Source organism: Micropterus salmoides, unplaced genomic scaffold, assembly GCF_014851395.1.
Source record: "Micropterus salmoides isolate LMB-PRFRI ecotype aquatic unplaced genomic scaffold, ASM1485139v1 Ms_hic_scaffold_16, whole genome shotgun sequence".
In the NCBI taxonomy this organism is placed as follows: Eukaryota; Metazoa; Chordata; class Actinopteri; order Centrarchiformes; family Centrarchidae; genus Micropterus; species Micropterus salmoides.
The window spans coordinates 19,466,604-19,484,412 of NW_024040707.1; the positions used below are offsets into that span (position 1 = coordinate 19,466,604).

At 41.0% G+C, this 17,809-nt stretch overlaps 1 protein-coding gene across 6 annotated transcripts in view; it reads left to right on the plus strand.

Moving 5' to 3' along the window:
- cpne5a (copine Va) overlaps window positions 1–17,809 on the plus strand; it is an 83,841-nt gene that overhangs the window by 11,710 nt on the left and 54,322 nt on the right. For 2 of the 6 annotated variants that reach the window (XM_038723577.1, XM_038723578.1), the window contains 7 exons: window positions 7,653–7,693; window positions 8,568–8,614; window positions 9,053–9,130; window positions 13,319–13,422; window positions 14,555–14,594; window positions 15,508–15,522; window positions 15,696–15,772. In XM_038723577.1, the coding sequence (XP_038579505.1) occupies window positions 7,653–7,693; window positions 8,568–8,614; window positions 9,053–9,130; window positions 13,319–13,422; window positions 14,555–14,594; window positions 15,508–15,522; window positions 15,696–15,772 (402 nt within the window). Of the gene's footprint in view, window positions 1–7,652; window positions 7,694–8,567; window positions 8,615–9,052; window positions 9,131–13,107; window positions 13,206–13,318; window positions 13,423–14,554; window positions 14,595–15,507; window positions 15,523–15,695; window positions 15,773–17,809 lie in introns of those variants that run through there. The other 4 variants (XM_038723580.1, XM_038723581.1, XM_038723582.1 and 1 more) reach the window with 4 other exon arrangements.

Here is a 17,809-nt window from a genome sequence, read left to right on the forward strand (position 1 = left end):
GTTGCCCGTGTCATCTGAAAGTGTTGATTGGAATGACAGGAAAAGTCACGAGTGGGGGTGTAGCAATAAGAAATCAAAGCTGTCCCTCCAGGCTCAGAATTATCAAGCTGTTTTTGACACTATTTTCAGAGAACCTTAAGGGTCAGCAGAGTATGTTAGTGAATTTCTGTGTCGGGGGATTTTGACCGAACGTCACAGCTTGTCTGGGAAATATGAGAGCTGGTGTCGGATTTGTACAAAGTGTGACAGTTTGCTCAGTGAGGATTTCACCACATTATGTTGCATATGTTGAAGGTCTCTCACTTGTTGACACTCTTAACCGAAGGCCTAAATAAGCTACTCATTGTCAGGTTATTGTCATTCCTGTGGATCTCTCTGAGTAAGTAAATTTTCTGATACATTCATGTGGACATGTTGCACAAAAGCCAAAAGGAATATTTCTGCCTGTGTGGGTGAGAATGTGTGTGTGGTTTTCTACAGAGCTGTATACAGAGCTGAAACGTACAAATTCAATTAATTTTCACTGTAGGGAAATCTATTATCAGTCAAAATGTGTGACTTGTACAAGATAAAGTTAACCACAAGCTACACAACTGTGAAATTATTTAGTTTAGTTAGTCTAATTTCAAGTTTGTTTTAAGTTTGTTCTTGACTTGTGTTAAATGCCTTCAGTATAAAGTGCCTTGAAGAGGAATTTAGTTTCCCATCCTCAACTAGAAGATCACTCACTTGTAGCAACACTATGAAATGTCAGCCCAAACTCTGAAAGAAAGAATAGAGACAATTTCCTCATAGGACCTTTCTGTGAGCCTCTGCAGCCTATATTTACCCATAACACCCCCCTCTCTGCGTAGGTTGGCAAAGATGTTTATGCCGTATAGCATAATAAAAGTGTCTGTATCTGTCACCTCACTGCACAGTGAGCCGCTAACAGCATCTTTATGGTCGGAGCAAGCTAGCTGCTGGGTGCTAGTCAACAATATTGCCAAGCAAACTCATTTTTGTACTTTGACCGTGTCTTTTTCACACGTAACGGTAATGTTAGCTATATCGTTACCTTCAGGGCATCAGCCGTGCAATATGCTAACGCCAAGTTAGCTAACCTTTAAAATAAACAGTAAAACACAAAACACGGCAACACTTACAGCTTTCAAGTTTGAAGTCAGGTCACGTACAGCCCATGGCGGTCAGTCCTTGAACTGTTACGGAGCTCGTTATGGTTGTGGAACTTTTGAAGCACTAATTTATTAATTTAACACTCACTGAAGTGTGAATTTTGAACATTGCAGTTGTTGCGGTGCTTGCCATCCTCCGCGGTAGGCTTGACCAATAGCGCAGTATCTCAATTTTGGGGTTATCGCGACAGCCCGACCAACAACTTATAAAAACATATGAAAACCATATAAAATGTGCATTAACATAAGATTTATTATATTTATTTATTTAAAGTATATAAATTTTAAAGTATATAAATATGCACAGTTTACATAAATACAAATGAGTCTTCAGAAGACAGTGATAGTGACTGCAATGAGCCCAACAATTGACATAAATACAGTACAGGAGTCTACAGCGTTTCTCCTGTTCCTGTTCCACTTTAACAACCAATTGGAAATGAACAAAATATATTGGTTTGGTGACTAAACACCATAATGTGTTATCATGTGCAATGGGTGAATATAGTCTGCAGACACACATCGCATACAGCAGCAGAAAACCGTGTAATGTTTTTACAAGAGTAGGTAACACTGAGAGCTTCAGTTTACAAGCTCGTAGCAAGTCAGACAGACAAACCATGACATGGTCCCCCACTTCAAAGTCCCCACATCATCTAAGCTACAAGTTAACTTTCCCTGCATTCACTTTAAAGTGATTTTCTTCTGTCAAATTTCCCTCAGCAGTTTTATAAAAACCAAAATACACCCACACCCCAATTTTTTTGTTTTCATTGACCCAAAACAAATCATGCTGTGCATGCACGCCTGCGTCTTGGAGACTTTGGTTGATGGAGGACAGTATTTACGGTGAGTTTTTTTTAAAGCACAGTAATGATTGATGATTTTAATGATAATTCACATTTGAAATGACACTACTGGTCATTGGGAATTTCACTGTGTTTTATCATAATACCGGTTCATCCCTAATTAGGACATTATCTTTCTTCATAGTTAGACAGCTACTTAACTACATTCATGAAAATACTAAATAATGCGTGCGAGTGAATAGGGAATAGGTGTGTGTGTTTATAAGGTGGTTATGCCTCTGAATACTTGCAGTGCTAGTTAATGTTCGTCTGTTCATATACATAATGGTCGTTACCTAACTGCTACGTGCTGCTTTTGAGGCTCAACGTGAGTCCACCACCAATTAGACAGCTCCGTCTCCACCCTATATGGTGCACTCGCAGCTATCTCATCCCTCACTAACATCCATTAGCGTTATCCTCTGAGAGAATTTCTTCGTATGTTTTATTATCATGATCACTATTGAGATTGACTCTGCTCTTTCTACCCCACACTTGACTGAATTCATGCGAGGTTCTTCTCTCTCTGTACTGGTTTAATGATCAGTTACTGTCATTTCAAAGCCAAAATATGTATGAGCTTAGAAATGCTTTACTGTGCCTGATTCGTTTCCTAGTGTACAATTTAACATGCTTTACGTCGACAGTCTGTGAAGTACATGGTTAGTGTGTGCCATTTGCAACTTGGGTTTTTTGAGATGGTACGGCGAGATGAAGGGAAATTGCCATGAATTTGCAGTAGGCTAAGTGCAGAGTGCTCTGCCAGGGTTATAACAACCCTATAGTATCAGTGTGTTCATCTCCCTCAGCCCCTTGCAAAAAAAAAAAGACCTTTCTCTGCACAAACCCCGAGCTGTTACAGTGCGCAATTAGCAGTGATATTATTCCCTGGTTAGACATTAGTCACACACCAAAAGCCAGTCCGAAACAGGCAGTCACAGCGTATGTGCATTCTCATTTATTATAGCAGCAGAAGAGCGAGTTTTATGACTGAGATTCTGACACTGCCCGTGAGATGGGTGCCCAGGGAATGCTCTGCTGCAGGTATTGTCGACCTGCAGAGATCCCAGGTTGAACAGAAACTGAATAATTAAACAGATGGAGGAGAAGAAGACACCTGGTGCCATCGTAGTGAAGGTTAGCAGATGGGTCTGTGGCTAATAAAGGGACCAGATTGTGCGTTGAATGTAATGGAGGGGAGTTTTTGAGATCCAGACAAAAGCAACATTACTCTCATCATCTGTCACCATCCGGCGGATTCAGTTACGCAATGCAGGAAGGGATCATATCCAGAAATGAAATGCAGGAGTGCATGAGCTTTTATCGGTTGTTTGAATCTGTTTGTTTTCATTTCAGCAGTAGTGCTTCTTACATGCCTCTACCTGATGACCTTTCCTGTATAATGTACTGTACATTATTTTCTATGAATCACAAAAATACCCCCAAGGAAAACTGAATATTTCAGTGTAAATAATGGTATTCCTCGCATTTGTAAAGGGTCAGCCAACCTCTGCAGCAATATATATCCCCATTGTTTGGTTCTCTGACTCATAAACCCCTGAGGAGCTGCTTAAGGGTGTATTAGACAAAAAGTAGACCCACTGACCCAGTGTGAGTGGAAACAAAGTGTCTGTCCTTAGTCAAAAGAGAGAGGCCAGAGGGCAGTAGAGGAAACGGCAGAGTAGACTTGAAAATGCAAACCATCCTTCACTTTCTTCCCCCGGCAATCTCCCATTGTCTTGATTATCTTGAGAATGTACTTCCTCTAACCCAGTGAGAGACTTCACTTTACAAGCTTGTATTTGTCGTGTCCATTTAAAAACCAATGAAAAGCATCTCATATTGGTATTGGCCAGCCAGATTCAAGAATAATTAAAATCACGTTCCCCTAAATTAGATGCTGTTTCTCCAAGGTGCCAATTATGATTTCGACAACTCTTAGAAAGTGGAGGAGAATAAAGAGACTGCTAACAAATATGGCACTATGGGTGCAGGAATTCATTCCCACATTTCTTAGTTTAGTAATGAGCAACATGGACCAAGGAGCTGCTAAATTATCTCCAGGGATCTGACCAAGAGAGTGTGTGCTCCAAATATATAAACCCACTTAGCCTGTGGTGGAAACATTTATTAATATTTTTGCCAAACTATATACTTTTTTAAAAGATATTTATACAGCGAGAAAGAGTTTGCAGATTTGAGATTTAATTTCAGAGTAGATGCATTGGTTGGGTGATTCTAATTCAGTGTTTGCAGATTTTACTGCCTTTCTTAATGAATCAAAGTGTGCAAAACCAATAACTACAAGCTTAATTCACTGACTAATTAACAAACATTACGTTGCTTGGGATAATTAGACAGAGAAAGAAAGCTATTAAAATGAAATATTTTTCTTCATTTCACAAGTGAAATGGAATTTCATTTCTTGTAGTTTTGTTTGTTCTACATCTAATAATACACTCGCATGTGATAAATAAAATATTAAGTGCTCCAATGGCAAGAGCAGATGATTGCACTCAGAGGGTTTAATGACAGTGGTGGGACCAAGAGGAGTAGGAGTAGCTGTTTTCGTTCACGTGTTTCAAACTAGATGGTCATAGTGATCACAAAAGTATGAAACAAGGCTGATACATGAAATGTGGTGTGGATGAAAAGAAGCTGGATGGAATTACTTTTGTCCCACTTTCAACTAACTTCATCTTCATCAGCACACTTTCTCAACTTTCGGGCTAATGATCTTCTCTTATTCCACTGAGATTTTGAAGAGAGAAGGAGTTAACTTTTGAAATAGGCAGCGTTACTTCAGTGAAAGCAGACGGATTATCTGAGATCTTAATACCCATCCTGCAGCACCGTTCTGTGTTTTCCGGGCCATGTGCACAGTGAGATGGTGGATTAATTTGTATTGGTGTATAAATCTGTATACTAATAATCTCTCCTTGGAAATGTGAGGTTGAGCTACTTAAAATTAACACTTGTTTTGTACAGTAACATTATATAAGAGTGAAACGGGATGTTTTACCTGCAGTCCTTGTTCAATGTGGCACATTCCCCTCTGCATTGAGATATGGGATAAGGTGACGGACAAGCTAATTTGTCGGAGGGTAATGAATGCCAGACAGTAACAGGTGGATACAGAAGCTGTTAGTCATGGATGGCTTTGTTATCTCCAATGATAATTACACTGACAATGTTTCAGCTGTAGTCAGGTCAGCCCAAGGCTAATACCCAACAAAGCTGCATCTATTATCCCCCTACGTTTCCCTGTGATAGAATATTTTGTGTCCAGGAATGCAGAATAAGATGACATGAATGATGCCCTGTTGCTTGGATTCAGTCCTAAAATCCCATCTATATTCATTGAAATCCTACTGTCCCCTGAAGGGAAGAGGACTGTTCTTAAATGCATGCAGGTTATTTGTTGACGCTGTTCACAATCAGGAGCCAGAAAAAAGACACAAATGTCACATCTAAAATGTTGAATGAAGCGACTGATGGTGGATTTAAAGGTTATAATCTGCTTTATTGGATCTTACAGTACGTGACGGAACGAGAAACAAAAGGAAATACTAAAGGAATCACTCGGTTGGGGAAACTCTCAGAATTCCCCTCTGTCTCCCACATTTCAGTCCTGAAGAGGCTAAAAAGATTGGAGGAATAATATTAATGCTGATTGCGACTCTTATCTCGAATGAGCCAATCAGAGTGCCTGGCAGCGTGAAAAGGTGTTGGATGATGATCAGTGTCTGGGAACTGGATAGCTTCTCCACAGCAAGCTTTATTTAAGGGTTTCAGAGGATTCAGGGTGTGGGAAATGCTGTTGTAGGTATCCCGACATGCAGTAATAGCCTGTTATCTTTGATTGTGGTTCAAACTGAGGTAGACTGAATGGGAACTGGTCTGAATGAGTGCAACTTCTACTGCTGTACTCAAGATACTCATAACATTATGATCCCATGGTACATTCATTTTGCAGTGACTCCAGGACGTTCCCATGGATGCTGCATGAGCTTTGAATCTAAACTAGCCTATGCATGCATACTGATGGACATATCTAATGTACTGATACTACCATGTTGCTTTGAGTGGTGTAAATAAATCCTCATATGTACTCTATTGTGGCTTGTTGCTTTCTTTCCTGAGGCCAGAGTCACCAGAGCAACAACAGTGAGACTTCTCACCTTCACTCCGTAGTACTACTAGACTGCGATAGATCTCATTACGTGTTAAATGTCCTCTTTCCTCTGAGTCGTCATGGACATATTAATAGAACTGGATACTGTTTTCTAGGAAAGCCCATCATTCATTCTAATTAGAGTTGCTCACTAGTAGTACATGGTTCTTCACACTTTCACATTTTTTGATGCATATTATGCATTTATTGGTCTTGATGAATTGTTTTGTCAACAATGAACTGATGATGAAATGATTTGTTTTTGTCTGACTAGCAGTCCAAAACGCAAATATATCCAGAAAATCCACTCACTTGACAAACTGCAACCACAAAATGTTTTCCATATTTTCTTAAAATAATGATTTAAACAATTAATTCATTATCAAAATAATTCATCATCTGCATAGCCTGGTGTTATTCCTGTTGTCAAACTCAAAAAGCTAGGTAGATTTTAGTGAAATTTAGTGGAAAATGCTTAATTTGTGTTTACATTTTTGCTTTTTAGTCCTGAACCTACTGTAATAGCCTCTGAGCACAGGCAGGCACAAGTGGCATCTTGCTACTGGTTTATTGAAAATCCTCACTCCAACTCCACCGTGAAAACTAAATAAACTACATTGACGAGAAAATATAAAAACCATGTTAGCTTAACATAAACAGTAACATGCACAGAATGTGGAATAACATTTACTAAAGTAAAATATAAACAAACAAACACCTCGTTGGCTGCATGCTACAAACAAAGGGAAGTCTTTGAGTCTTCAGAGGTAAACTTACCACCGCTCCCACTAAAATCTGATGTAACCCGTGTTAAACTTTTCACCTGAGCACACAAAGATAGTCTCTCTGCTTGCCAGCCGGAGTTGCTCAGCAGTCCCAGTCACACAAGAGCTGCCCAACGAGACTTGTATATGACTTAAAAATAAAAGTATAAATAACAAATGCAACTTTAAAACAAAAGGTAAACAAATTATGCAAATACGTCCTTTAATGGCAGCTCCGTGTGTGTGCATGTCGTGAGAAGCTGCTGTTTAATAAATATAGAGGATTGTGCAGCCATGGTGAAGGTATGCACTCGCTGAATGCTTTGCAGTGCCAAACTGTTTTCATAAATAGTGTGCACGTTTTTACTGACACCTCTGCCTCTGTGTCCTCAGTGTCCTTTCACTCAGCTTTAATGTGTTCATTGTACTGCTTAGTTGGAAATGAAATCTCAAGGGCAGAATGGTTTATGTGAAGTTAAGTGTGGTTGTGAATTACAATGCAATTGTCTTGTAGCTCTTTGCGAATGGGATCCTTTGGTTTTGAACTGTGTAAGAGAGGAAGCATTTACACAAGTAAACAAAATTAGATGGAGCTTCCCAACTAGTACACGGCAGTCAAAAATTCAATGAAATTAATCACATGCTGGACTCCAATGAGATTTTGATGTGTAGCTGTTTCCTTCTCTTACAGGAATCTCTTGGACCGAGACACTTTCTCCAAATCCGACCCATGTAAGTTCTCATCCCTCTACGATGCTAATTGTAGTTTAGCCTTCACTTCAGACGTTTTATGGTTTCCTTTTCTTCACTTCACGTCAGAATATGGTTCATTGATGCCTCCTCTCCTTTTGCCAAGCTTTACTTTTTACTTTCGCTGAGCATAACTGTGATTCAGTTTACTCTGCTATTTCAAAGTGTTCCTTCAATAACTGCATATCATTTGCACAGTAATGTGACAACCTTTTCTCACTGAGAGCTACAGAAAGTACCTTAATGCATGCAGGGTATAAGCATCAGCCTTTGAATACAAATGGGTGTCTTTTTGGTGAGACACATGGGGAACCGCTATTAAGGCATTTTCTTTGATACTCCCTGAAGGACAGAGAATGGAAGATACATTTAACATAATAAGGAGAAGGTTCAAGCCCTTTGTGTAAATAAGCTACTGGGAAAATGTTATACTCGCCCTGTTTTGTATTCGCCTGAAGATGAACCTTGGGATATTTGACAGGTCACGCTGTGTTCTCCAGCCTCAGCTTCATTTGAAGTCACAGAATCAAATAGGAATCAGGAAAATCCCACCATGAAGAAATTGTGTTTTGATTGCATGGCCTAAATTATGCTCCTGGAGCCTTCAATCTTGCTTTAGCGCTTTGTTCTTTGCATGCCGACCCATCATGCCTAGAATTTGATGCAGCGTGCGCAGCATCATCAAGCCTGGCACTTCATTATGCTGTCAGGGCGTGGCAGGATAATTAATGATGAATGTCAGCAAAGAAGGAACAAAACAAACACCATTTGAGGAAGCAGGATGCTTGATTGAGATTGTTTAGTGACAATGTATTCCTCTGCTCTCTCCTTCTCCCTTCGCCTCCTCTCTTTGCAGTGGTTGTGTTGTACACACAGGGCGTGGAGACCAAGCAGTGGAGAGAGGTAAGAGATCACAGCCTGTCAACACAACTCAATCAGCCTGTCTCCTCTACATGACAGCCCGTTCTCTGTTTACAAGCTCCATTCCCTCCTCTCTCTCAAGGTAAATGCTGTGAGTGCCTATCATTTACAATTGATTTACCCTGCAAATATCCAAGCGCTGGTCAGCACTCTGTTAGCTGTGACTGATTGGTTGATTAGGGTGACAGCTACTTGTATCGATAAAGATTTGCCTGTGCGTCACAATCCTCCCCCCAGCTGTCGGCCACTGGGCCTTAATTAGAACAGAGAGGCAGATAAAGTAGAGGTAGATATTGAAGAAAGACAAGGGGTCCTTGTAAGATTATCATTTCTCCCTGTAATCCCAATGGACAGACATACACATAAATGGCAATTTAAATTACATCTCAAAGGGAATACTTAATTCAATATTTTTTTCAGATATCTAAGGCAGCCCAGCCAGTCTTTGTGAACATAAAACAGTGTTTTCAAAAGCTGAAACCCACTGAAGTCAGAAAGGTATGACACAATCAATACTGTATGTACAGTACATGCTGCCTAAAAGGAATTTCACACTAAAATCCTGTTTGATTGAATAGGAGTGCTCTGTTTATTGACTATAGAGAGACACTGGTGTCATACTGGTGCACTGTGGTGTTACACAACATATTTAAGAGCGGGCTCTAACATACAAAGGTTTCAGTTATGTATCTGTGTTTTGGTGGTACAGGCTCTTAAAACAGATTTAACATAGATGAGAGAAACAAAATCTCACCTTTACATAGCAAAGCAACAAACACGCGCACGCGCACACACACACACACACACACACACACACACACACACACACACACACACACACACACACACAACTGCCTGTTGCCCAGTAGACTCTAGAGAGATCTTCTCATCGCTCTGCAAAAAAGTGAGTAAGCGTCTGCTTGTGGAATAGCAGTCCAACGATTGTTTAACTCTCAAACAATAGCTGTCCTTGCTTTCCAAACCATTTCCTCAGTTTACATTTTTTTTTACAACTGCTTACACACAAAATCTTTACATGTCACACGATTTTTGAAACTTCTCACTCAAATAGCAAAACCTCATCTCAAATCTCCAAAACCATTAGCTATTTCTCAGCCTTTCACTCAGTTTTCAATTACATAAAATACTTTTTTCAAAACACTACACACAATTTTCTACCTAAGACACAAACATCTAACAGGAAGTGACCTGCTTTCTTTTTCCAAACACAACCAATGAAAATGCTACGCTTATTCACGAGGTCACACAACCACTCCTCACATGTGCAAACACTAACTGCTTTACTGATCACTAACCAATCACTGCTTTAGTATACAGTAGACTTATACATAGGTCAAAGGTCAGATTACCTGTTTTGAACGATGGTAGGCCAACAATGGACAGAGAGCAAGGGGACAACAACAAGGACAAGTTCAAGGAGAAGAGGAGGAGGAGAGCCATCACTGATGAGTTCAGGGCCACACTTATTGATCATGTGATCAGCCACAGGTTGACAATGAGAGAAGCCAAACTTGAGTCGCTTTACAGTGCCATCCATAATTTGAACCTTCAGAAATTAGGTTGCAGCAATCTAATGGTTATTTCAGCATTACAGGATTGTAAAATAAGTTTTTATTTTTTGGCAATAAAAGTAAAAATGATACTTTTGTTTTGCAAATGTTTATGGTTCTCTTTTCTTGTATGCTGCTGGATACAACACTGTGCTACTGTTACAATAGTAATGTTTTGCCAAATAAATCTTTGCTATTTCAACATTGCATTGGTGTTTACAGTGTACTTTTCAGCACCTCCTAGCAGATTACTTTCACTCTAGAACATTGTATGGAAATGTACACATAAGCCTATGACAGACAAAAGAGCTTTAAATTTAGAATAACAGTGTGTAAATGCTATATTAAAGAACTTACTATTTTGAAAAAAGTGCTTGCCATCTGATGAAAGTGCTTCATTTTGGGATGTGTTTATGACATTTTGAATGCAGTGTTTCATTTTGAAGGACATATGAGGCATTTTGTATTTTGTGTGAGGAATTTTGGGAATTGTGTGTAGAGATTTGAAAAAAGGAGACATAGTGAAAACGTGTGTAAGCAGTTGTAAAAAACTGTAAAACTCAATAAACTCAAAGATTACAGTACATACAGACGGAGGTGCATCACATTTAAACTAACACCATGAATACGTTCACAAGACAGTGTTGCTAATTTTTACAATTTGTAACTCGTGTTGAGAAACCATTTTTTGTGTGTTGATTTTCTTTTAATATTATTATATTAATATTTTGTGTATTCATAATATTCATCTGTTACTTGGTGATCTGTTTTTTGTGTGTTATTAACCTGAGTACATAGTATTTTTCCCAGCAGGGACAATTGACCCTGCGCTAAGCCACGCCCCAAATACACGGCTGTCCAATCACAGTGCAGTAAAGGACTCGCTATAACTGAGGTCCGACACACTCCTTTCACTCTAATACAAAAAGAGTCGTTTTCTAGCTTTTTTTGGCTGTATTTTTCTGAGATATGGTCAAAGCTGTTCCTGGGGCACTTGTAATAGTTATAGTCGCTACCCAGAGAGGTTGACAGGAGAAGTACAATTTATTCTCTTGTTCTGATTCTGAGTATGATTCCATTGCTTTACTTAAAAAAATCTTTTTGCAGTGTTAATCCAGAGTTAAAGCCAGAAAGTACCGATTAACATGCAAATATAGATAAGCATCAGGCGCAGTCTTCAGGTGGAAAGAGCCTCCTACACATGTCACCTCTTGTTACACTGCCCCACCTCAAGCTTACAAACTGTGGGTGTAGCCTGGATGTCTGTCCCTGGATGAGATACGGGCCTGTGTTTTCAGTGCAGAAGACAGCTGGCTTTGTGAGCAGCAGAGTCAAGCTGTGCAGTATTGATAAAGCTAAGCGCCTCTTTTGCCCCTCTGTCATGTAATGTGTTTTTGTTCTCCTGAGACTAGATGTGGTTGGTCGGCGCACCTCTCACTGTGCCACCAACCGTCTGTAATCCCATCACTCTACTCCCCCCATCGGCTGTGAGACATTCACACTCCTCCATCATGAGAAGAATTTGAAAAGGAGGACGCTTTCATCAGCTCCTCATGAGATCTGTGCCCCCTTGACTAATTTTTATCAGCATTCATAGTCAAATACATAAAACTGTAGCTGCAGTCCGTCGTTCTGCTACCCCACTACTTTAAAGTCTTAATCTTCAACTCCCTCATTTGTAATTACTCCTACTGAACTGAGCAGCTGACAGAATATAACTTCTCTAAATTCAAGCAAAGCCAGGCCTTTCCACTTCTAGCCAAACTGCTAGACGTTAATCTTTTAACCAAGATTTATTTTCTGACATTACAGCTCACAATTTATCCTAGTTAGGGTTATTGGAGGGGAAAGATGTGCGCGCTGCCAGGGCCCTGATATCCCCTTAGCAGGGTTTTGTTTTGGAAGGGTGATGGTGATTTGTAGTGCTGTGCGAGTCTGGCTTTACAGGCAGACTGTGTACCGGCCAAAGAAGGAATAATGTGTGGACTGGGAGATCTGTTATTTCCTCGGGTTGCTGTGGTGCTGGCTCTGGTGCTGATTCTTCCTTTGTTAAAACCGGCCTGAGACCAAATTGATATGCAATCAGCCCCCCTGCTGCCACATTCAGCTCCTATCACTGAAATAGGCTCCTGTTCCCTCGGTGGAGAGTTCACTCCTTTGCATGTGCTGGAAGGGAGCAGTCACACTTTGTGACAGGGATCAAGAGGAAGAGTGAGAGGAGAGGTAGTGCCACACACTAGTTAAACTTTTATATGCCTACACACACTTTTATATTTGATGGCAGGTTACACTTCTGTAAATCCACTCTCTCAAACTGTCATATGTTACACACAATCCAGCTTGACTGTTTTTGCATTAGCATAGGCGTCCATCCATTAAAAAAATTCTGCTGTTGCAACGTTACTCTGCGTAGCTCCCCTGTTAAGTCCCACTTTGAGTTTTAACTCCACTGGATGTAATCACAAAGGTGTGAGCCTGTAATCCTGCTGTTTCATCTCCTCATTAAGCCCTAACACTGCTATTATTAATTCACTATGTCAGTTTATGGTAACGCTTTCTATTGGGGGTCTTTTATTTAGTCCTCTGGCTTTGAATTATTCATTCTTGAGACAGTTGATGTGCATGTGCGGGTGGTCTGTTGATTTGTTGATCGGCATCAGAAGGTCTTGCTCTGTAACGCTGACAAATCCTTTTTCAGTTTCTGTGCTGGCAGGTTCCCATTTTCTTCTCAACACTAGGGAACATTTGTGACATGTCCTCCCTCTGTCCTCTGCCCGTTGTTTGTGTGGCTCTGAGAGCAACAGTGGCGTTAATGTGGTATTAATTAAATGATTGTAATTGGACTCAATGAAGTGCTTTCCTCAGGCTTGCTCATTCCCAGCACAATGAAAAGAGGAGGGGAAGAAGAGCTGACACTGCGATCACTGACTTTATCAAATCTGAGCTTATCTGAAGCTGTGAAATCACACGGTTGCCAGGGGAAGATGGAGGGTTGGGGTGAGGTAATAGAGCAGTAGATGTAGTTTCTGAGTTACTGAATGATGTGCTGTCTCAAAGTGCTGCACTCACATTTTCCTCTTCTGCCCCCCCCCCCTTCTTTCTGGTTCTGATCTAGTTCGGGAGAACAGAGGTGATAGACAACACGCTAAACCCGGACTTTGTCAGGAAGTACATCCTGGACTACTTCTTTGAGGAGAAGCAGAACCTGCGCTTTGACGTGTGAGTTATTCCATTTGATCCGGTCCTCTGAGGACACACACTAAGGTGTGTGTGTGTGTTTCAGATGTGCCGCCCTTTTCTAACCCAGTCCTCCAACCACAGGCTTAACATATTCTCCCTCATTCACTCTCCGTCTTCTCCTATCTATCTCTTCATCCCTTCCTTCCTGCCTCTCATTTTCTCTCGTGGAGTCACTCTTCTTCTCCCTTCCCTTCCTTGCCACCAGCTCGACTCTCTCCTGAGGAATTATTCATTGGTGCGGCCTCTCAGTAGTCATTCGTTGAAGGGAGATTGGTATAAGGGTGATAAATATTTCATATAAAGTTTTATCCTTAATCTCCCTGCTGCTAAGCAAAGCAAATGTCTAAAAACCAAGTCCCATAAAACTCACAGACTCAAAGACGCCCCGCCCCACCTTCGCCCCCCTCTTTTCACATATTTCTCCCTTCCTCTCCTTGAAAAGGCCAGACTAGTGAGAGGGTCAGGGAGGTGCGGTTTCATTTTGAGATCTCAGAGAACAGAGTTTGGATTTTCTCCATTCTCCCCCCTCCTTAAGGAGCACGGAAATATGCTTTAAAAAATCTGTCCCTTTTTTCTTCTTCAAGCGTGAAGTCCCTGGTGGACTATCCAGGACAGAGCTGTAGGTCTCTGAGGATTTTTAGACACTTAACGAATTCATCTGGCGTGCTATCGTGATACAACTCTGGAGCAGGAAAGGAGGGAATGCATCCCCTCACAATTAGTGTTACTCATTTACATCATCTCTTTTATCACAGAGGTGGGAGCCAGGGCATACTGAGGTTTAATTACTTTTACATTAAGTTTGAATGGCAGATGCTTAAAACTTTCTCTGCATTGGTAGACTGTTTGAATACGATCCCCCAGGCAAGTACTGAAATTACATTCATAAACTATAGAATGACTTCCTTAATTAACTGTCACATTATTGCTTACACTTTTTTTTCTTTGGCCATTCCCTTTAGCTACCTCACTGACCCAGGTGTGTGATTGACAGGCAGAAAATGTCCACGCTGCAGCCAGTATTCTTTTATGAGAGTCTATAATAATTTGTAATGTGTTAGGATTTTTCCCATCTTCACCTCTGTGATTTGTGGGTTCTTTGTGATTCCAGGTATGATATCGATTCTAAAAGTCCAGATCTGGCAAAGCATGTAAGTGAAGAACGTGGCATGTGTGTCGTGGTATCCTAAAATGAATCTGAATTGTTATCAGTGCATGTCTCTAATTTTGAGGCTTTATGCAAACCAGCGTTAATGGCATCTAAAATGCTCAAATATATTATGGAATAATGAGTGAATTATGCTTCATCTGCCACAATTGTTTATTTTTCTTTACCTTCCACCTGCTTCACTTTGTAAAATTAAGTTTTTTATTCCTCTTGAGCTGTAATAATCAGAGTCCCATTTGCATCTGGCATAGCCCTCATTACTTCTTTTTTTTAATGAGAAATGAAGCATTGCGCATCATTATCAAAGCTATTCAACATATTTCCCTGTGTGCTCGGTAGTGTTTGCAATTTAGATGTTCATTTCAAGCACAGTTTATCCGAACAATATAAATTTATTTATATATTTAAATGGCAGTTTTGTCTGAAAGGGACAGGACTTTATTGCAGAACGTACATTGAGGTAAATAACTCATTCAGGTGAATGTATGTTAGTGTCATAATTTATGCTGAAAGCTTTGATAAATAAACAACTCATATTATATAGACATAAAGGATATATTTGCAGCACTTGGTTTGCATACTGCCAAGATTTTCATCATTAGTTACTCCTCTATCATTGTCATGCTTTTATTGTTGTGTTGTTGCGTTGCATTGCATGCTCTGGAACTGTTTCTAGTGTGAAACTCTTTCTTGCTTTTATTCTCTCGTGCTCTTTCACTTTCCTTTTCACTTCCTCTGCTCTTTCATCGTCTGCTTTTGCTTCTTCTTCTTTCTTGCACTTGGTTGATGACAGTCTGGTATTTGAGTCGTGTGCCTTCTGTTCCATGATATGCTCTGTTGTGTCACTGCTGCTGCCTGGTCTCTCTTTTCCTTCTCCTCCTTCTCCACCCTGGAAGGCAACCGACCTTAACGTACGTGTCTGCCTCAGACAACCTAATTTATAACTGTACAATGCTTATAACGATGCTTAACTCCTCACCGACTCTCCTTGTTATCCCCCGTGATCCACCCGAACGCCCCCAATCCTTTGCCCCAACCTACGTCTCTCTCCATCCCACTTTCTGCTCCCCCCCCCCCATGGCAGGACTTCCTGGGACAGGTCTACTGTACACTGGGAGAGATTGTGGGCTCACCGGCCAGTCGCCTGGAGAAACCTCTAGGGTGAGTGTTCATTTTACCGTGTTCACTTTCTGTTTTTGCACAATTGTGTGGCAGGAATATGAGCCACTCAGCTGGGAAGTGGTTTTCCTTTACTTACCCTCTCAAGCAGACAAATAGAACTTTTTAACTTTGCAAAGACGAGTTCTCAGATATTATCAGATAATGAAAACTCATTGCCCCCTCTCAGCCTATTCAAATGTAACATGGTTCTCCTGCTGGATTTCCAGCAAAGATGAGGCGGTGATGAATATGTCTACCTTCTAGAGCCATCTGTATTGTACATTACACTGCAAGATTAGACCCATGTGCTTGGATGGGAATGGGTAATTGAACACGAGCGGGGGCTTCCTCAATGCAATTACTGTCATTAAGGAGGCGATCTAGCACAGAGAGTGGATTGAAGTCAGCGTGAGACACATGGCACTATCAACTCCTCCTCAACGTAAATTGGGAAATATCAAGTCCTGAAGACATTGGCACCCACGGACGTGTGCGTGGCTGTTTGAGTTCCGTGTGTCATTCTGCGAATGAGAAGGAGGGTTGGACAAACTACGAAGCTTTTGTTTGTGTCTGAGACTATGAAGTGCAGTGTGTATGCCTCTGTGTGAAGTATGAGGCGATGCTGTTCCCTGCAGTGAAGGGGGGGGGTTGTGTGAGAAACAAGGCTTTGGTGTCGACCGTGAACTCTGCCAGGGACTGGTGGCGGTGGATTACAGAGCTCGGTGCCCTTCAGTGCTGAATAAGAGGATGAGCAGGATCAAGAGGCAGTGTTCACCAGTGTGCTGTAAACTAGGCTTCACACCCAACATCAGAGACAGGCAGGAGGCTCAGGAGCCCCCCAGACATATAGGACAAAAGTATTGATTCTGCAGCTTCAGCGAGGCACCTTGATCTCCGCTGACACTCTGCACTGATGCAACACCCAATTTATCTGCAGCAGAGGGTGATGATGATGATAGGTTGGCAGTACAGACCACAGTATAAAAACTGAAGAAATGAGCCCTCATAAAAATATTAACTTGTGTTGCTATTAACTGTCTCAGCAGCTTTTATGCGACGGAGTAGCAATTCAGAAACACAGGGAAAGTATAGGTTTAGTTTGATTCTCGGTTCCTGATGACATTCAGTTACCCTTTTATTCAGCCCTGTCCATTTTCAATAGCTAAACAATATTCATGGGTGTTTGAATGGAGCTTTCCTCCCATCCTGTGATAGAAGATAGCTGAGAAGTTGCTTAATGGTAAGTGCTGTATTTCCTTTTCCTGTCATGCATCCTGATGTGACAGTGCCTCTCTGGACCTGAGCTTTGAGGAACGGCTCCCACAGGGGCTGAGGGAATCTGTTAGCCATGCTTAAACAAGCCCTCCCAAGGCACACTGCATCCAATGACCTGCTTAAGAAGCACATCAGCACCCATTTCCCTATTTTCCACACTTCATCTCTCATTTATTCTCCCTCCTTCCATCCACCCATCCATTCTTTTTTTTCCTAGATTGACCCCCTTTCTCCTCATTGTGTTTTCGCTTTCTTTTTGTTCCCCCAAATCTCTCCCCGTCTCTCATTTTGCTCCAGAATTCGCTCCATCCAGCACACACACACAAATGTGTACTACCATACTTCTGAGAGCATTTTACTGACTTATCCTAGTCTTACAAAGCTCAGCGGTTTCAAATGAAGGAGAAGTGTTGCTTTGGAAGAGACGGTCTTTTTCGTCTTTTTACTCGGAGCTACACAGACATCCAATATACCGAACGATTCATCTCTTCAATATGAAGAGAAAGAGCCCACTTACAGCCCTGTAGGATGTTCTTTGTTCTTAGTTGTGGAGATGTAAAGCATGGGAGTGCTTTTGGTCACAGGAATGTTGATCAGTATTTCAATGTTTTGGAAGCTTTATGTTATTTGGAACGTGGTTGTATGGACAGAAATAGTGTTTTTAAGAAAAATCCCAATAAAAGCGAACATATAAACAGTAAATATGGCCAAAACATGGACATTCGCCTGGTATATTTTTGAAAAATTGTGTAATAACTGTTG